This window comes from Chelon labrosus (assembly GCF_963514085.1).
Source record: "Chelon labrosus genome assembly, chromosome: 21".
Classification (NCBI taxonomy): domain Eukaryota; kingdom Metazoa; phylum Chordata; class Actinopteri; order Mugiliformes; family Mugilidae; genus Chelon; species Chelon labrosus.
The window spans coordinates 650,496-671,996 of NC_140354.1; the positions used below are offsets into that span (position 1 = coordinate 650,496).

The 21,501-nt window shown below is 40.3% G+C and overlaps 1 protein-coding gene across 1 annotated transcript in view; it reads left to right on the plus strand.

Moving 5' to 3' along the window:
- Positions 1-16,970, plus strand: part of gcgra (glucagon receptor a) — a 40,298-nt gene extending 23,328 nt beyond the window's left edge. The window contains exons 2-14 of the mRNA XM_084571195.1: positions 5,776-5,923; positions 6,366-6,462; positions 7,403-7,510; positions 7,661-7,755; positions 8,732-8,826; positions 9,002-9,191; positions 10,099-10,258; positions 10,465-10,525; positions 11,023-11,092; positions 12,564-12,652; positions 12,762-12,906; positions 13,882-13,923; positions 14,011-16,970. Of these exons, the coding sequence (XP_084427321.1) occupies positions 5,870-5,923; positions 6,366-6,462; positions 7,403-7,510; positions 7,661-7,755; positions 8,732-8,826; positions 9,002-9,191; positions 10,099-10,258; positions 10,465-10,525; positions 11,023-11,092; positions 12,564-12,652; positions 12,762-12,906; positions 13,882-13,923; positions 14,011-14,376 (1,572 nt within the window). The 5' untranslated portion in view covers positions 5,776-5,869 and the 3' untranslated portion in view covers positions 14,377-16,970. The remainder of the gene's footprint in view (positions 1-5,775; positions 5,924-6,365; positions 6,463-7,402; positions 7,511-7,660; positions 7,756-8,731; positions 8,827-9,001; positions 9,192-10,098; positions 10,259-10,464; positions 10,526-11,022; positions 11,093-12,563; positions 12,653-12,761; positions 12,907-13,881; positions 13,924-14,010) is intronic.
- The last annotated feature ends 4,531 nt before the right edge of the window (positions 16,971-21,501 follow it).

Sequence of the window (21,501 nt, forward strand, 5' to 3'; positions counted from 1 at the left end):
AAGCTGCTGCTTTGCATTGAGATGGTGTTGGTGACGGAGATGGTATAGTCGTAAAGATATCAGTGGACCTGGGTTTGATCCAAGTCTTACTCTACCACAGTGCTTATTTTACACCCAGGCTGGCATGTCAGAAATAAATAAATATTGAAATGAGGTAGTCTTTTGAAACCCCGTCTCTAAATGTAACCTCAGATGCATGAGAACACTGGTTCTGAGCTGAGCACGTACATGTAGTATGCAAGCCATGCAGTCACCTGCACTGCAGTGTATAAATATGTGCCTCTGAGGTAATGCAACCAGAAATTACAAATGGGAAAAATGTGTTGTTATAAAAAAATGCAGTTATTTTTTTAACATTTTCATTTCATTCATTTCTGGGGGATGGTTGTTTCCTAGAGAACTCTCTGTTTGAAGTGAGCTTTTTTCTTTTTGTTGGATTTTGGTGTGGTGCTCTAGAATTACTGGCAATTGCTGACACATCTTCCAGTTAAGTAAGACATCAACAGGAAACTGTATGAGAAGACAATTTCCAGTTGAGTCAGAGATCTGAACTGTAACTGTGCATTGCTTGTTAATTTTGAAAGTTAGTTTTGAAGAAATATCGCACTCAAAAATTCTTGAGTGTAAAATTTAGCTGTCTCTGCTGGCTTGCTTCATGTGCAACTATAGGGCTCCTCTCTGGTATGTTTGAGAAAGATTCCTGGAGAATGTTAGAAATAACTTTGAAGAAGGAGTAGATAGGGATTGAACAACTTTTGATTTTTTAAAGTCGACTAATATGTGATGAAAGTCAAATTGATGTTGACTAGTTGATGACGTCACAAATAAAAACACAGTAGAAAGTAATGCTTTGCAACAATAAAATTGATATTCTTGACCTGAATACATATTATAGCGTTTCACACAAAAGAAGCTATGGAGGCTTAAAGCATCATGGCAAGTCGACTAGTTGACTTGTCTGTGCAAACCCTAGAAGTAGACAGGTAGGTGGAACTCTGGAGGAAGATGAAACGAAAGAAACAACCACTGAACGCACTGAATGAGTCTCCAGTCTATTATGGTGTGTTATATAAAAAGTTCATTGCAGATCATAAAAAGAGAGAAAAATGTCACATAGATGAATGTGAGGACAGATTAGTGCATTAACATACAGCAGATCAAATTAGTCAGTCAGAGTGTTATGCTTAGATTTAATCTTCAGTGCTGCAAACAAGTAGCAGATTGGGCAGCACAGTAACGCGTCGTCTCCTCTGAACTCTGTGTCACCTTATTATCAGATAGTGGGGCTCTCATCCAGCGCTCTCATGCTCAGTGTAACATTTGCAGCCCGGAGGTATATGCAAGGCATGGTTTGCCTTGGCTAATTTGTCAGAGCAGGAAGAAGGAAGAACACATAGCTTCGCAAAGGTTGCGCTGCACTTTTGCTTTTATAATCATCAGTTTGACTGATGCCTCTGTGACATAATTCACGATTCACATTTTTACAAGCACAGAGGCATCATAAATTAATGGCAAACAAAGTTGTTGAAAATGGATGGATTGCATGAGGGTCTAGCCTTTGCTCTCACTCTCACATCAGCATTTGTAAAACCGATTGATAAACTCCTGCCCGGGGGCATTTTCTAAGCCAGACAGTTCTGTTTTCAAAGAGGTTTGTTTTCAGCCCTTGCTGCTCCACTCTGACCTGTATTCATGCGCACATGCTCTCCTTTTGTAATTTTGTTAGTGTAATCAAATGAAAGGTAAGTATGCTCCAACAAACAACAGTAATTGTTAGTGGCCATTGTGTTAAGCCATCCAACATGCACTTGAACATAAAGTGGTTTTGCTATTGTTTTGGACATTCAGGGAATTTGCGTCATTCAATTGGATTCATCATTGTATTTTTACACAAAAATAGATAAATATGCAAGAATTTGTCAAACATCTTTCTATTCCGTCTGTGTTAGTGAGCAACAACATTTCAGTGTTTGTGTCTTTAGCCAAGCATCATAAAATAAGTCCAACACAAAGCATCAACACCTTCATGTTTATCTAAAAATGCTTACACCATATTCACATATTGAACACGTCACCAGACGGCGGTGAAAAATTTTGGCTTTATAACTTGTTTTGGGGATGAAAAAACAAAACACCCAATGGTCCCTCCGGCTCTGCCTGTACGGCTGTCACCCACCTCTTAAATCAGATGTGTAACAATAGTGATAATAGTTCCAGTGATTTGCTGGAACAAAGAGCTAGTGGGTCTAAACGACACATGCTCCAGAGGACCGTGACTGGTCTCAAACCACAACGGACAGCGAGCTAAGTGGGAGCCCAGAGGTGTAGTTCTGGCAGGCTATCATAACAGCAAAATATACAAGCCTAATTAGCCCCACACCTCGAAGCCCATTAGTTCCACTCCAGCTCCCACCAAATGGCTGATGTGATATCTACCGTCCTGGATAAAAGGGCAAGCAGACATATCGTACGTGACATATGCACAAACAAAGCAGGAGAGATTTATAGACTTCAGTCTTTAGATGTGCCGTGCTCTTTGTTTTGGGGAAGTTCTTGTTTTGAATGCAGATAGAATACAAATCAAAGGGAAAAATGCCACATTACCACATATGTGTAGCAGGACTATTAAATATTGTGAAGGAAAGGAAGGAAAATGTTTTGTGTAAAGGTTTTCTGAAGGACTTTTACTCACAATTTAGATATTTAATATATAAAAAGCGTTAATGTCAAAATTTTTAGATAATTATATTGGTCCCAGCCACATGATTGGTGAAATATATGTCATCTTTAAATTCACCTGACAACAAAACAACTCTGTAATGGCTGGTGTACGTGGAGATGGAAAATGGGAAATGGGTCAGGGGTTGCGAAACCTATTTTTTTCCTCTGTTTAGCATGTTAGCACACCCTCTCTCTCTTTTTCTCTCCCTTTCGTCATGCCGCCTGAAGGTCCCAACCAACTGGTTAATCATTGTTCCTACACAGTGCTTAGTTGCAGAAAGTGGCACAGGCTGACCCTTACTTGCAGTATGTTTTTGAGGCAAAAGACAGATGGAGAGAGAGAGCGAAAGACAGACAGACAGGGAGGGAGACGAGGGAAACCCCTGGAAAACCGTCACACATGGCGTAACATTTATGCCGCAAGGAATTGCATGTTCTCACCCACATGCAGACCAGCCTTTCTACCGTACTGTGATGCATGCTAAAACGTCATCACAAAACGATGCCTGATCTCTTTTGCTGGTAAGAACTAATCTGAGATACACACAGTACAGATGTTTGATATCCATACTCTTAATTTCCAGTCTAATGTAACTGACAGCCCTGTGATAGACTAGCATCATGTCCAGGGTGTACCCCGCCTCTCGCCGATGACAACTGGGCTCCAGCCCCCCCCCACGGCCCTTTACAGGACAACTGGTCACAGACGATGAATGAATGAATGAATGTAACTGACATAGTATGGCTGTTGTAGTCAGCATACAGTATATTAAACATTTAAACAACCTGCAGTGGGTCCTGGAACCAGTTATGCTCTGGGCTTCTATGTTGCTGTCAAATTCACACATAGTGTTTAACAGTGGTGGAAACAGGATTATGGCTACAACATGTCTGATTGTGTTAAGGCTACACAGAGCGGTGAACTCAGCTGGACCAATCCCGACCCAGTGCTGGACTAGACAAATGTAGCTCTGATCCCTCAGGCGCCTGCAGCAATCAGTCAGTCTGTTCTACAGCTAATGCTAACCACATCCTGTGGTTATTATACTGAGCAGACTATTTAGAAACTATGTCTCTTTGGTTTAGATAGCATCAAGTCTGACTTCCAGGAGAGCTTTGTAATATGGGGTGGACCTTTAGATTGTGACTGCTCATTGATGCTGTTATTCACTCCAGTTTTTAGAAGCCTCTTGACATGTCCAGTCAATTTCAGACTAAAAACATTATTTGATTTAAATTGAAGTTTTCTCAACATGCATTAGTTGCTTCCCATATTTCATGACACTGTTCTCTTATCCCTTGAACAAATATCTAGCCCCAGTCATACCCACGAGAACATATTCCTGACTGAACTGAACCTTAAATATGTTCTCAGCCTAGCTATCGTGCTTTACTATCATACCCATGGATGATTGTACAACCCTGCCATTAATAAAACAACAACTCCAAAAGTGCCTTTATATTTTCGCATGATGCTGATAAAGTCCTTCATGAGTGCATGACTGGGACTATGCAGTATTGAGAATCCTTGATAAGTTCTTCCAGCCTCCAGCTGGAACTGCAGGTAGCATGTGTAGTACAGTTTGGGAAGTTCTGTATGTCCAGGTCCACTGTGAGGCTCTTTGCTGCCTCAATTACTGTAGTTTCTCTTCCTAGCCTAATCTGACCCCATCTTGGTCAAATCTCCTTAATTGTTCCTTTTTGGCTACTGTTTCTTTAATTCCATAATTGTGCTACTAGGGTGGTGACGTCCTACTCGCCTGTACTACATCTGAATAGCATCTGACAGCTTACATTCAATTAACACAACAAAGCTTCATGCCCTACATGGTAGATTCATCTGTTGCCTGACGTGTACCTCCCCAGAAATATAACTACACTTCACGCCCTTGTTCACGTCACCCAGTGCTTGTACAACAAGCAGAGAAAATTCATCCTCCTCCTGTTGTCCATTAGACACACCATCAACTCTGACATATCAACACTCTTTTATGCATTGCGGCAAGTTCCATAAAAGTAACTGTTTTTCAACATTTTCTTACTCCATCTACAAAATTATCTCCTTCCAGTTGTCTTTGTTTGAAGTACATGAATAAGCTCAATGAGGAAGTAGAAATCGCTTTTCTGCCTCCATTTTAGATGGAAGTAAAATTCAAGCTTTTGTAGCTATTCCCTTTTTTTGTGTCTGACTGCATTATAATTACAATTTACTGATGCCCCCGACAAGGACTGGATTTGAACCCAGATGAGCAGAGCAGCTATGTCTAATAGCAGGTCAGAGATTAGTGTGTGACTCAGACCAGCTAGCCTTTGAGCTAAATCATTGTGTAACTGATTTCTCTTGATCCATTGTTTGTGTTTGAGTTCGCATTATTGCCCCCTGCCCCCAGTAGATAAAATAAATTCCTAACACATCGATATGAAGTTATCCTCCTACCCACCATGAGACTAGAACAGAATGGAATTTGAAACGTTTTAGCCAAAAATGTTTCTACTGTCAAGGTGTTTTTTGCAGAAACGTTTCAGATTTCGTTCCGTTCTCTGGCTTCAACCAAACCTGTTTGAAGTTTTCAGCAGTCTGTACACAGGTGAGTGGGCTCTGGCACACACTGTCACACACACCAAACACTGACTGGACCTAACATGAAGGTGGAAAAGCACCAACTGTGAGTCACTGTGTCAGGGCATACTGATTGGATGAACAGCATTTCCTGGAGGTGTCTTGCCCTGTGCTTGATGTTTCAGAATGTCTTGAGTGGGTAGCCTATCTTACTGCATCATTCAAGTTTAAACCTTGCATCTCTCTGTATTGCTGGCCTGTTTAGGATAGACATATTACTCTTTATTTTTTTACACTTATGTAAACTCTATGTACTTATGTATGCTTGCTTTTAAAATTTGCGCACACACATACATTTTTAAAAGTGCAATGTAATAGATACAAACAGCCTTTTTCCTGTTCCTTTTCCTTCTCTTGAACCAAGCTCAATCAAATTAATAAGTTGTGTTGTTGCAAAGAACCTTGATGGGTTGTTTTTTCTTTGTCTCATCCAGGCTGTGTGGCCAGTGTAGATAAGCCCTCTTATGAGGTGAAAACCCTTCCGCATCCTGCAGTATCCCCTCCCAGCATCAACAGCAGGAACAAGGGATGTCACGGCTGTTCCTCTATTTGGCAGTACTCATTGTCTCCTGCAGCATCCAGGTGGGTTCAAACAGCACACACACACACAAGCATGCAATTACGTGCACACAATATAACTCTTTCCAAAGCTTAAGAGTCTTCAACCAAGTTGTCTGTGAACTTTCATTCACTGTAAGGGGGTCATATCTTTAGCACTGCTGCTTTCTGAAACAAGCCAGTGAGTTGTGGCGTGAAAGCATTGCTGTGCAGTAGCACGAGCCCTCCCATACACACATTTGAGTGGGGTGCATCTTGATGGATAATATCTCCAGCGTGAGGGTGGGTTGTTTACAGCTACTATATACGTATATGAAGTGAAGTAAAACAAATGTTTGCCATGTGGTTTGTGTGAGGTTCACATTCCTAACGTTTTCCCGTCCACCTGTTGGTAAAGATCTTCTGGACATATACTAGCTGCTTGTATTTGTTGAATTGTCCTGTGTCTGCTTCACCTTCTTCTTAGGTGTCTCCTGCTGCTTTCCTGGATAAGCTGAAGGAGAGTTGGAAATTGTATATGGAAGAGTGTGAACACAACATCAGCCGAGTTCCCCTAAGCACAGGTGAGTGTAACATACTGGACAGTTTTTTGAACCATGAATAAATGATTTTGATGGAACAGATTTTTCGACACTATAGAGCAACAGAAAAATGCTATACCACAGACTGTATATAAATATGGACAATATCCTTGCATTGGCCAAATTGACGTTATTTTCCCGGGGAAAAGGGCGTATCATCTGCCGAGTTTGGAGCCAGTACGGCCTGAGAGTGGAGCCACGCAGAGCCGCGTTCTTGAGCAAGGCTAACTTTTTATCTACTATCATCTTTTCAGATTGGCATATATCTAACCAAGCAGAGCAGCAAGTAGCAGCGGCAGCAGTTTCCTCTCCCTCAGATCATCATAACAACTTTAACTGCAGCCGCTTCCAGTGTTACATTTGCTGTGCCACATTCACTTTCTGCTCATACAAGAAGAGTGGCTCCTGCTCACTCCCTTTAGCAGTGTGTTTAACTACATGGTGCCCTTCAGTTGCATTATAGTCTGTTGGCATGTTCTGTGCTTGTGGGATAATGCAGGCGATCACTGTTGCCTCAACTTTCGAAAAAAGCGGCTAACCACTTTGTGCACAAACCACTCTGGTATCCTACTCTGCAGCACTCACATACACTTCCAGTCATACCATTAATATAAGAGAAAATTAGCAGGTGCACATGGGATAAATCACATTATACCCGTGTCTATACACGAACAGCCAGAGCTGTCTGATGAGAAACACAAGGAAAGAGGTGGAATAAGTGGACGGTCATCCATAGGGGACTCTTTAGTCAAGATGAAAGACCATGGTGATGACTAGTTCTGTAATGACTAACAGAAGCCACCACATCAAAGAGATTTCACTTTATTACGTGATTTATCCCAAGAAAGACACTGTGATTGCACAGAATGACCTCACTCAGATTTCATGTTTTTTTTTTTGTTTTTTCTTTTGGTAAACCTAGGCCTTGTGTGCAACAGGACTTTTGACAATTATGCCTGTTGGCCTGATGGACTCCCCAACACCACTGTCAGTGTGTCGTGCCCATGGTATTTGCCATGGTATCATAAAGGTAAGATACAGATCAGTTTGTAGATACACTGTAGATACATTGTATTGCAGTCATGCTGATGCAGGGTCATTTCAAAATCAATAGTAGAGTAGAGTAACTTCCAGAAGATTCCAGTTAATCACAGAGGTGGTTGTGTGTGTCTGTGTGTAGTTCAGCATGGCATGGTGTATCAGGAATGCGATACAAGTGGCCAGTGGGTGCCTATGAAGAATACCAGTGAGTGTGATTCTCATGATCCAAATCTGGTAAGTAATGCGTTTTTACATGATTCTTTCTGGAGCATAAGAGGAAGAGCACACAAACAATGTCAGTGTCAGTTTATTTAAGTGCTGTACAGAGTAGTCAAAGCATCTAACAATATATGAAACATACAGTCAACACAAAAACAAAGACAATGAAAAGGGAGAGGTAACAAAAAAGTCCTAGATTAAAACACAATAAAAAGATGCCTGCCCAACATGCAGAGGTAAATTGTTTCAGAGTTTGGGCTCCAGCTGAGAAAGAACAATCTCCCCATTCAGGGTTCTAGGGACCAACAGAAGACAGTGGTCAGCAGGCCGGAGTGACCTTAATGGGACGTGCAGTTGTAGGAAATCACAGAGATACGTAGGAGCCAGACCTTTCAGTGATTTATCAGCAAACACTAAATCAATCCTAAAATGTACTGGGAGCCGTCGAAGGGAGGCCATGACTGAAGCGATGTTCTCGTTTGTGCGTTCTTGTTAAAAGACGTGCTGCAGTGTCCTGCACCAACTGCAAGCGTATGTAACAGAGAGGCTTGTTTAACACCAGTCTACAGGACATTACAGTAGTCAAGACTAGATGAATGACCCTTTCACAATCTTTAAAAGACATAAAAGACTTGACTTGGGATAAAAGTTGGGAAAAAAATGACTAATTGATCTGTTTCTCCAATTTAAAATCATTGTCCATAACCAAACCCAGGTTTTGTAAATGACGTTTCACATACAGGGGGAGGGAACTCAGGTCCATATGAGGAGCCTCACAGGCACCACTGGGTCCTTTCATTGAAATTTAAAAAAATTTAAGGCCATCCAGCCTTTTCTGTTCTTGAGACAGTCCAGAAACAGACACAAAGAGATCATATATTAAGACTATTACTGTTATTGTTCAAAGCAAAATTTAAACTGGACCACTGTGATGTATCATTAACCCGCTGGAAAAAGAAAAACTAATGTTCATATGTGTTTTAATCTGCAGCCATTCTATGGTCATATTCGGATCATGTACACAGTTGGCTATTCCTTATCCCTGGTGGCTTTGGTATTGGCTCTTGGCATTCTCATATGCTTCAGGTAATGATTCATTTCATTTTTAGTTGTAAACATATTAAGAATTGGAGCAATTTATTAGGGAACAAATTCAGCATATTCATAGAAATATTTATTTCTGTTGATCTGGTGAAGGATGGATTAAGGTGAAAAAAATCACAGATTAAACTTCAGACCATTGTTACTTCTCGTTCATCAGGAAACTTCACTGCATGAGGAACAACATCCACATGAATCTGTTTGCCTCCTTCATCCTACGAGCACTGTCTATCCTTATCAAAGATGCTCTGTTGGAGGCCAACCACACATCGCAGGACCTAAGCAGAGACCAGGAGCAAGGATTCTCTCGAGCATCTATGCCTCCAGTGGAGATGCTGGCTAACAATGAGGTCAGTATTGATCTGATGCTGAACAACACAGAACAGAATTGGATAGTAACTACTAAAGAAATGCATTACGGATTCCTAGATTGCCATGGTAGTCTAGCTTTCCACTGAGAGGAAATAAATGTTTCTTAAATAAAGAAATGACCCACAAGGTCACTTAGCCACATGCAGAAAACAACAATCCAGTTTCTGCTTAAGGAATTGAATTATGCCTAGCCACTAAATGGAAACTCAGATAAAAGTATTTTCCTCCATCCATTTCTTCTGCATTATAGGAAATTGTTAAAAGATGGTCATGCTGTAATTTAATGATCATCTGTTAGTTCAAATTCTTTGAGAACCACAGTGAAGCACAATCCTGCAAATATGTATCATGTTTTGTAACAGAAAATGTGGGTATTGGGTTAGAAGTGGGGTACACAGGTTAGCAGTACATAATGAGGACATCACAGAGAGGCAGATAACCTAGAATGCATGCCTTTGGACTTTGTGAGAAAAAACCCATTCAGGCACAGGGCGCAGATTCAGTCACTGTGCAGAACAAGTGCTGCCATAGATAGGATTTGTCTAAGAATAATACAAGTGACTGATTAAAAAATTTAAATAACTATATGCATGGAAAAGAGTCACAATAATCTGAAAGTGTAACAGCCACAAAGATAATTGTCAGGCGACCAGATACACTGATGTGCGGGGTTGAGTTATGTGTCACAGCTGGCTGTGGCTGGGGTCTTAGTTGATGCTGTTGTACAATCTGATCGCTATAGGCACGAAGCCTGAATCCCAGCGGTAGAGGAAGCTCCCATCTGCTGCAGCTCTGATCTCAACATTCACATCAGCTAAATAATGGTACACATGGCATGGCTTCATTGGCAAACGTTTGTAAAATAAACAAATGGCTGTCTTACAGACAACGGTTAGCTGTCGTGTCGCTGTGGTGATGATGCAGTACAGTATTATGGCCAACAGCTACTGGTTGCTGGTAGAAGGCATCTACCTCCACAATCTTCTGGTCATCACTGTGTTTACAGAGAGGAACTACTTCAAAATCTACCTGTGCATTGGTTGGGGTGAGCTGGCCTGTTATGTATGTATGTGTGTGTGTGCGTGTGTATGTGTCCATGGGTAAAGGAATAAGTCAGGGGATGCAATATAATGATGTGCCACATTATATTTTTTGCATGAAGTGAAATTAATTCAGAGCAGGTACAGGCTGCTAGACTGGTGTGCAAAAGTGTCTGTTTTGCATTTAGTCAACTCTCATTTTTTTCTACAGGTACCCCATTAATATTCCTTGTTCCATGGGTGATGACTAAATACCTATATGAAAATCAAGAGTAAGTTGCCACAGAGCTCTCTGTTAATAGTCAGTAGCTCATGGTTAATTTAATGTGATTACTTCACGAGGAATTGACTGCATTCAAGCTTAGACATGCTTCATCTGCAGGATGTTAAACATGGTCAGGAAATGTTCTTCATCTTACTTGTTAACATTTAGCTCCACATTTTTGGCAGTGTTTTAGGTATATGTAGTTCTCAGCAGTAAATGGGGCAAAGGGGAATTTTAAGGCCACACTTTGCAAATGCTGGGACATCTCATTGTTATGTAAACCTTTGAAAGGCCACAGTGGTGTTGTACATCGACCCAATCACCAGCGAGCGAAGGAAAAACTTGCTTTTACTCAGGAGTTGCAAAACATACTCAGGAGTTGCAAAACAGTGGGACGAAATGCATTACAGAGTGAACCTTGTCCATGAGCATGTGGGATGTTTCATGTAAAGCAAATATATCTATCTCCAGCTGATATATACTTCAATGCTTTTCTTTTTTCAGGTGCTGGGGACAAAATATAAACATGAACTACTGGTGGATAATCCGCTCCCCAATTCTGCTAGCTGTTGTGGTAATTTCCTTTTCCTCCCTCTCATTATGTTTCTCGGTCTCCTGCTATTTCTCACTGATAAGCCCCTCCTTTCACATTTTTGCACTGGCAATTCAGCATTGAAAAGGTTTACTCCCCAAAAAATCCCATATGCACTGGCATTTCTTACATTTCAGCTTTAATTCAGCCTTTTTTCCTCAATCACACACTGTGCAATATTAAAGACACTTCATTTATTCATGAAGCTTGAAAGGCTGGCTGTGCCTCAGACATAAAATCTTACGAGCATGCTAACAGTCAAACAGTTTTGTGACCATCTCCAGACTTTAGCTACCCTTCATCCATCCTGTGACCGGGCCTTTTATTTGAGGTGTGCTCTGCTAAGGTCAGTTCTGAGCATTTATATAGGTCCTACTTGTCATGGCTCTTACGTAAGGCCAGACATTCTGGCATTTTCCATGCATTAATCGTCCTGCTAAGTGGCCTGTATCCCGCAGGAATTCCTGTGTTTAAGTTGTTGTTGTAGGAATGGGAGGGCAGTTTCCCTCTATATCCCGATCCTACCAGTTTTAAGCTGCACGTCTGTGTAGGGCGTACGTGTTCATGTTCCCTGCATTAACATGTGATTTGCTATTTAAATAATTACTGCAACATCATTCAAGTCTATGCAAATATAAAATAATACATCCATTAACAGATACTGGAGTGCATATGCAAACATGCATATATAATATATGGGGTCATTAAATCCACGGTGAGCTTTTGTAATTTTGAGGACAATGAGTTGGGGAAAGCCTCTATGCTCTACAGTTGTACTGCTTATACCGTATATATTTCTATTTAAGCCTAATAATATATTATTTATCATGGCCAAGGCTAGCAACCCTTTATTTATTTATGCAGGTTGTGTTTACATTGAAAAAAATGGGTTATACAGTTATACAAATGTACGTTTTATATACAACGGGTGGATGTTCAGTTGAAATGTTTGTTTTTTACTTCTATGATCTTATAGTTTTTGATCATTACAGTAAATGTGTTGAACAAAACATGCTTTCACTTCAAAAATCTGCATCTCACTAATTGTCATTGTGTAATCACAATAATCTAAGAAAACCTAATTATATGGGCATATTTGGTCCTTTCACGCTTTCTTCTTCCAAGCACCTGCAAATTATCCATAACAGCTTAGTTGTAAATGTGAAAGGTCACACCAAAAGGGATTTTCATCAGGAGAAAACTTGAAAAGCCTGCTGCTGTGAAAGGGTCACCTCATAACGATGTGCTTCTGTGTGTAATGTTAAAGGCTCAAAACATCACAAAACACAAAACAAATCACACATCACCCTGGGGTGCCAGCTGAGGTTTGATGATGGCATCATGTACATAAGAGCAAAACATTTAGCATGACTTGAAATCACAATAAATATTAATGTGTGTTTAATCAAGACTATTACACTTAAAATGACACTTAGGTTTCTGTTTTCCACAGATCAATTTCCTTATCTTTATCCATATCATCAAAATTCTCGTGTCAAAACTTCGAGCGCACCAGATGAGATACACAGACTATAAGTTCAGGTGAGTTCAGATGTTGAAGTGCTTTTTTTTTATTTCTATTGTATTTTTGACTTTGTTTGCTTAGTCTCTGTTTTCTGTCTTTTTGTCTCTTTGCCTCTCTCCTTTTCAGGTTGGCAAAGTCAACTCTAACCCTGATCCCGCTGCTGGGTATCCATCAGGTGGTCTTTATCTTTGTCACAGACGAATCCACCAAGGCCACCATCAGTTTGCGTCTCACCAAGCTATTCATGGACCTCTTCTTCTCTTCCTTCCAGGTGGGACCATGAAATCAGACTGTCAGTTTTCAGCCAAATCATCTCTTTATTTTTTTGTCACAAACAAAGACTGTGCCATTTCTAAAACGACCTTCCATAATAAATCAGTTAAGAATAAATCAGTTAAGGAACAATGTGCTTGCTGATAGCTCCTAGGATATTGAATTATTGTTCTGTAGTTCCTATTTTAGTAAGTTCCTGAAGACAAGCAGGTTTTACTGTTGAGACATTGACAGCCCTTTCCATGTCATAATTTCCCTCTGTTGTTCCTAAATGAGACAAAAAAAGTTAAAAAAAAAAAAAAAAAAAGGTCATGATGTGTTTCAAAGCAGGGATGTGAGAACTTATAGGAGGATATGCCTAAACAGACCGTAACTGGAAGTTTAAAGTTTGGTTTTTGTTTCCGAAGAATTAACTTGACTAGATTAAATATCAGAAACACGACAGCTGCTCTGAATTACAATTGTCACATAACCAAATATCATGGTGCATTCATGCTGCATAGTTCTTTCATCCTGTCTGTCATTCTCTGCAACTCTGAGCTTCCCTTCTGAGACTGTTTCTGTATTTACATATGTGTCAGAAAGGATTACATTAACATAATACAATGTCTGGGCAGCTAAGTGACTGTGTCACACTGTGTCACACTATGACGGTGACCTTTAAGCTTTATGAGCACAGATGACAGATGAGCAACAGCTTGAGAAAGAGAAAATGCAAAGACAATCCCAGAGTTAACAAAGATAATAAGGGCTAGACTTTAATCGTAAGACAAATGTTACTCAGTGGTATAATTCAGTAGTTTGGTTTTAAAGCAGCAGACTTGTCCACAGCACTGCCCACAGTAAAGTAGTGTGCATACTCTGATGTACACTGCAAAACATTTAGTCATATTTTTATAGCTTCAAACATTGCATTGTCAAAAACATATGTATGAATATTTTAAGACTGACTCAGTATTGGTCACATCCACAGGGTCTCCTGGTGGCCATCTTGTATTGCTTTGTCAACAAAGAAGTAAGTCTCCACATTTGCACAGCATGGGTATTTTTTCCCGTTGTTGTCACATAAATAATATACTTCTGTCTCCGTCCTGTACCTTAGGTGCAGTCTGAGATTCTGAAGAAGTGGAAGCGCTGGAAGCTTGGAAGGAACATTGAGGAGGAGTACCGCCACACCTACAGCAATACCCCCAACACAAAGACAAGCAGCCTGTTGAACCACGTCTCTCGACTGCCTCACCTTCCGGACATTGCAAAAACCTCTGCCCCAGTTGGTAGCCCTGAAGAGAGGCATATGCTGGTTACTGGCTGCCATAATGGTATGGTTCACAGTCAGGAGGCTGCCAAGTGCGTCTACCCGCTGAACGAGGGAACCATCGGCAACTGCAGCGGGGTGGAAGATACCAGAATTACAGACAAGGTTCAGTGCTATGAAGTGCAGAGAGAGAACATGGAGAGCCACCTGTGAGAGGCTTTGGGAATTTGGACTTGATGAGGAAAGTTGGATGTCTTTGAGCCCGCATCTGGCGCTGACAGACTGCCCTAGTTGGCTTTGAAGACAGGGGCTGATTGAGTCACTTGTCAGAGCGGTCCTCAGAGATCACTGAGGGACAGCGGCACTCAGTCTTCTCCACAACCTTAGAAAGGAGAACAATATGGCAGATATCAAAACAGAGATATGGTATGAGTCTTTTAAATGGATTTCTCTAGATGTGTGTCAGGCAGTAAAAGAAGCTGTGTCATGTTGAAAAGTTCCGCAGCATCTCCAGGCAGATAAGCCATGTAAAATAACAAGTAAAAACAAACAAACAGAAAACCTCATCAACAACAGAAAGAAACCAGAACAACAAAAGACACAGGGCCTATAATGAGCCTCTGCTTTTATTTGTGGCATCCATCAAATGTGCATTTTGTGGTGCTGGAGGTTAAATTCAAACTGAACATTGAACTGTGTACAGAAAAATGACCAAACAAATGACAAAAACAAGGATGGCAGTGAATTATTTTTTATATGCCTTTTCTCTGATACGTGTTAAAGGTTTTCTCGTCTGTACTGATTTAGATGAAAATGTACAGAAAAAGAGGAATCATTTTGATGACGGTACCTCACACAGTAAGGAGACCCCATGGGAAAATTGGCAGCTGCTTCCTCCTCACCCTTTCTGGCTTACATATAGACACCTAAAAACGACAAGATATGGTATGTGATGTATTATAAATGAGCTAAATGATCATCACTTGACTTACGTGTTTTAAATAAGATTACTTATATATAGGTCAATCCTTCAATAATGCTACAGTGACTGAAATGTGTCCATTGTTTTTTCCAGGGTACAAAGAGAAACTCTGGGCCACTTTATGTGTTTTCTTTTCCCCTTGCCATTAAGTTGTTGTCTGACTCATGTGCCTCAGAATCCCGGAACATCTACAGAGTATCTCACTCAGCCCCTAAGGTGAAAGCTGATAAGGAAAACTGAGCACTCAAATCGTGGATAAAAATACACAACATATAGATGTGGCTCGTAAAGCCACACATTCATAAAGTATGAATTCACCAACATCACTCAAAATGGCATGTCTCCTCTGGAACAAGGGCGTTTTTGCAATGTTACATATGAGCTGTCATGCGTGAAGGTTGCACAGCTTCATGGGGCTTAAGTTAGAAGTTGTGTGAATCATTTGCCGAGGACGTGTGCCATACAGTGCCATCACATCAGTATTCCCACTATGCAAAAAAGAAGAAAAAGAAAAGCCTGCACTAATGACTGACTGCACATAGACAGTGTTTAACATGCAGCCTGACCCTGTGTCTGCAGGAGTTGTGGACAGTTTGAACAAAAATTTGCATCATGAAAGTAGAACAAAAGCCCTCTAGTAAGCATTCTAATAGGAAACAAAGCTACATAGGCAGTGGTATACTTGCTTCTGAATACATTGCATTTATTTTCAAAGAAGTGCTGAGCACCAATTGATCTTTCAGTTGCTCAAATAACTTGACTTTGTATGACTTTTGCACAATGTTAATTTATAATTGGTAAATACTGTTTAAATATATATATATATATATATGTGTGTGTGTGTTTATAGATATAGTGATTTTATTTGATTGCAGTCAATCTATTTCATTTCTGTCTTTATGTTTGTGTGTGTGTGAGTGTGCGCACGTGTATTTTCAGGGTGTGTGTGTAGTTTCGGTGTTCCAGATGTATGGACCTGTTGCAGTACGATGAATTATTGGCTGCAGCCAGTAGAGCAAGGATGTGATTTAAACCAGTGTAACTGACTTCACATACAGCTCAGAGGTCAGAGGTCATTATGAGTCAGTCCCTCCCCAGCATATACAGTATAGCACCACAGGACTTTTCCACACATCATGCTTATATAAGGCACAAAGAAGACACAACTCTGTGTTTTATTATGGAAGCTACTCTCAGTGTGATTCCTCACTGTCATTTTGTAGTAGTAGTGTACAGTAGAGCACAGTTTACTTAGTCTCCACATTTCCACTTCATCCAGTTGTCGTTGAAGACTTGTTCAAAGAAAATAACAGGCCGAGGCTATTTTTCATCAACATCTGGAAAGGCTTGTAGAGCAGGTAAATAACCAGGGTTTGGAGTGAGACAGGCACACTGGTCCTGCTGTAGCTAAGAAGTGACTTTGCAGTGTTATTTCTTGTCTTGCAGAGCAGGAGAAATGTTTGGATACTCACACAGTAATGAAAGAATGTTGTACACATGGGGTAAAAGCAGAAGTACATTGTTCATTTTATTTCTAACTAATAAGTTGACTGTGACTATAACCATGTATGTATTTGAAGCCAGCAGCTTGGGCCTTCCTGGATCAAAGTGGATCTGTCTGAATGTATTCTCTGAAAGGCCCTAATCAGTATGTTAATTTTTTATTTTCTCTTAAGGGTGGTTATGTACAGTATATTTGATGTGATGAACCAGTCAGTAAAAACTGTGTTCAGTTGTATATAGCTCATCATATATTGTGTCCGCTGTGCAAAAGGTGAAAGAATAAATGACGTGTGAAAGATAATTTCAACATGCAGTGGCTTTTGTATTGGTTTGTGAGATCAAAATAAAAAGGAGAAGGCACGTGCACAACTTTCTTCGCTTGCAGGTGAGGTCAATTGTTGTGGCCAACTTGGCTGGCATGCTGGCTGTTCTGGCTGATAGTTGTAGCTGCTTTGAGTGACAGACGGCAGCTGTCAGAGGTGACAAGCTGCTAGCTGTGGTCTCTCTGCTAGTCCTCACCTGAACTAATGACAAGCCCCCAGCCATTTGAGGTCCGTTTTGGATCATTTTGAAATATCTGACTACTATTGCTGCACTTAGTAACAGAACATTGAAGAAATGTGTTCTTCACTTTTTCCGGTAAGTGAATTTTGAGTATTATACATGTTAGGTGTCTTTATCCAGTATACCTAGCCTGGTACCTGAAGTGACTAACTAATTAGCCACTTAATGAATTAGCTGTGGGTTAGCACAACTACAGTTGATTTAATTAGGCTAATGGGAGGTTGCCGTGGTTATCAAACCACCATGCACTGAAGTCAAAACTTGATATAGTAGTGTTAGAATTTAGGGTGGTGATATTTTTAAATAAAGCACGTCTGTGTGAGGCTGGAAAATACGTTAATGACTTATAATGCCAGACTTGGTTCAGTTTGATAAAAAGTTAGAGCTATGATCAGTTATATTAAAATATTAATGTCACATTACAGCATGGATCCAGACATATTAGTCTAGATGTTGAAACAAGGTTATTTGCTGAGCTGGAGTGATTATTGAAGCTAGCTGGTAGTGGCAAGTTGGTTGGGTGTGTAAAAAATTCGGCCTGCCCCAGCCCCGCCAATATTTGGATTATCCGAGAGAGGCGGAGTCTCTCACAACCAATATGGTGGCCGCCATGCCTGACTTTCAATCCCGCTCTGCAGAATCCAATGGGAGACGTCACAGAGGGTTTGTCCCTCTTTTATATACAGTTTATGGTTCTATCACAGGGTCAGGTGCTTTTTACTTATTGTAGATTTTTACTTAATGTGGCTAATGCATGGGATAAGTCAACTTACACTGACTTGTTAAAACTCCTCAACCTCAGCTGACCAACATATCTTCTTTTCAATGCTTGAAGTAGGTTTGAATAACTTCACCATAAGCACCATACATCATAATTTAGGAAGGTTGATTCAGCAGTCAGGAGCAGGGAGATTCATTACGCAACCATTTCCGTCACCTTTCACGTGTACAGCCAAGGACAACACAACGGAGGCATTGCAGGAGAGACTGAAAATGTGCTGTTATTCCTCAAAGCTAAAGTTGGAGTGTTGCTGTTGGAAATCGGATAACTTGTCATGAGAACTACTTTTTTAACATAACCTGGCGTGTATGATGATACTGTTCACATCATGTGACAAGTCAGAGACTATAAGATAAAAAAATTGTGTACCTTTTTTTTGTACCACTTAATCTCTCAACAGACACAGTTGTACAGTACCTCTGACTGTGTGAGTACCTCACTCATCTGTCAGTTTTTACAGCTTACCAAGACCACTGTGTTGTACTTTTTTAATCTGCAATAGTGTTCATGGCTGCTTCTACCAGTTTGTGATAAATGTAAAACAGAAACCACTATTTTCTGATCTGACAAATGGTCTTGTATTTATATAGAACCTTTCTACCTGTCACATTTGATGGTTCTGTTTTTTGCATAAGGAAACTTCAGCATGTTGTCCATGTACTGGGAATCAAGGGACTAACCCTTCAGTTCATGGACATCCTGATCTATCTACCGAGCCACATCCACTCACAACCTTGACAACCCCCCCCCCCCCCCAAAAAAAAAACAAAAAACAAAAAACAAAACAACAACCTATAAATTTAATTTTCATGTTGTGCTTGTTTACTTATTTGAAATGTATGGCATGCGTTTGTTTGCCTCAACAGCAAACAGTTTATGAACAAGTATGATGTTGCTAGCGTGCTTGCCTTTTTATAATAAATGACCACAAGGGCTTATTTAAGCAATTTAATATCCACTGGGTAAAAGAAAATGGGAAGTGATGCATACAGCATCTTTTGCCCTACAAAATGCACAAGGGCACGAGGAGTAAATATATTTTGGGGAAAGGATGTACTGTTTGTGTTTTCACCCTGAGGCTAGGGAACTGGGATGGTGTCCTGATGTGGACAAACAGATTACGTGTGATCAAGCCATAAAACTAGTGAGTTATTTTCCTCCCTCAGCTCTCTGACAGGCATTTGTGGTTATCATGCTATCATCACTTCCCAGGATCCTCGCTGTGGCACAGCTGGAGAGGCCCAGGCCCAGCGCATGGATGATGTGGATTTGTGAATGAATATTTAATATCCATGTATCTCACCAAGTCACTATGTGACTTAAAATTGCAGTGTACCCTGCAGTAAAAGCAGGGTATGCAAATACCATGTGAGTAATCTGTGACATGTGCTCTCAAGGCCATAAGAAATTATTACATCTGAAGGGACTAAAAATACTTCAGCTTTCATCAGATCACATTAAGCTATATCTCTTAATAAGTCATTTAAATTATATACTTCATGAAGTGAGTGTGTCATATTATTTCAAATAACCAAATTCACTAAAAACGCTGAACTGCAACAAGCTTTTCAAAACAAGCCTCAGTTCTACGGGTAAGGATGGGACTGCCCAGGGCAGAAACATGGTCAAACTCACATGGTTAATATTGAAATAAAGACTGTTCTGACAAAATGAATACTGCTACTAGCACTGCCTTGTCCTATAACTCTGTCTGTCTGACTTATCTTTATCATTCTTTCTCTCTATATTTCACTAGTTAGAGTGTGTCTTTGGAAACAGTTACAGAGGACACGCTTTTATTAAACACGCTTGAGGCTGAGCTAAACACGGCTCACTTCATTTAGCTATTGATCACAGTGAATTCTGCAGTGTCATCAATTATTAGCATCTTTTATTGGCAAATAAACCCTCTTACTAGGCAGCTCCCATTTATCATGCCGCTCCACCCACACTGACTGAGTAAGCATGGGCACTGCCAGTCTCACAACAGTTCTTTTAAACTAAATAAGTAATTATATGAAAGCAAAGACTTTCTTAACAAATTCACCAAGGTTGGCAGTGTGCATACCACGAGACAAATGCACACGTTACTCTGTCTTAATACATTACATTATAGTTGCTATGCCTCAAAATGCAAAATAAAGGGTGGAATTACTTTCCATGGTGTGTCTGTGGCTTGTTATAGTTGGCTAAATGAGAGCACCAGGCTAATGTTAGTGAGTACAGTATGTGCAAAAATAACCTGTAAATAAGTCTTAAAATGCTTCAGTTGTTCATATGCCTGTGAAGTAAGACTTAATGTGATACTTTCAGGTTTCCTACACAAGACTGGCTCCCAGAACTGTGGCTTCTTTTATTTTTCATCTGTTTGTAATCTTATATCTGTTCATTGGCAAACGTGACAGAATTGATTTCAACTTAAGGCTCCAGTTGGTTATCAGCCAGTTGCCTCTGTTGGTTGGTAATTGCTGATCTTGTTTTCTGTATAGGCATTATTTATAGAATTTTAAGCCATTCACAAGCCCAATTTCAAAGTTGCACTTAATTTTAGAATTTAAACCTTTAGATGTATTGCAAATCACCAAGCAAATATTTTCCCACACACAACAGCAACGCAGAACTGCAAATATATGTCACATATGTTTTGTCTCAGCCTATGGGAAGTTGCTACATTACTGATACAAAAGAGTAGCTGGACCATGCAAAAACATTTTCGCCATGTTTCAAGTATGGCATGCTGTTCAGGTAAATAAGCATCTCTGCACAGCACCTACTCTGTTTCACAGGAGATAGGAGAGAGGAAAGAGACAGGATTCAATTGTTTGGTTAATGCATGAGCGTCATCAGGTTGTTAGTGCTCATTAGCTGTATTTGAGAGGTTGTGTTATCGTCTCCCTCAAGCAGAGCAAAGTCCCAGAGGTACACACACTGTGGGTCGAAGCAACCCAATTTACCAGAGCTACTATATCTCCATGTAACATGAAGAAGGCTTACACACACACGGCCTCATCTGAGAGATCCCCCTCCCCATGGCCTAATAGTCTGTCAACACCCTTACACAGTCTGGTCACAAGCATGCCAAATTAAATCAACTAAATGTGCAATCAGATTATAGCCATCAAACACAGAATAAGCTGAATAAATCCAATATCTCAGGCACTGTGGTGGTTTATAGCGGAAGCACTGATGCAGAGTGACTGACATGGCTGTGGATTCACTGGCCTGAATGGGAGTCTGATAACCAAACGCTTCTCTCAGATTAAAAGAAGAGCTTTCAGTGCATGTTATCATTCTGTGCTCAGCAGACAAAATGGGCACAGAAAAAAAAAAACTCGTCGAAGATATAGCTTGGCAATTCAGCACAAAGACAGGAAACCTGTAGAAACAGCAAGCCTGAATATGTCTAATAGGCACAGAATCCAACATATATGTGTGTGTGTGTGTGTATATATATATATATATATATATAACCTAGTCTGGTCTCACACAGAAAATACCCAACTCAAAG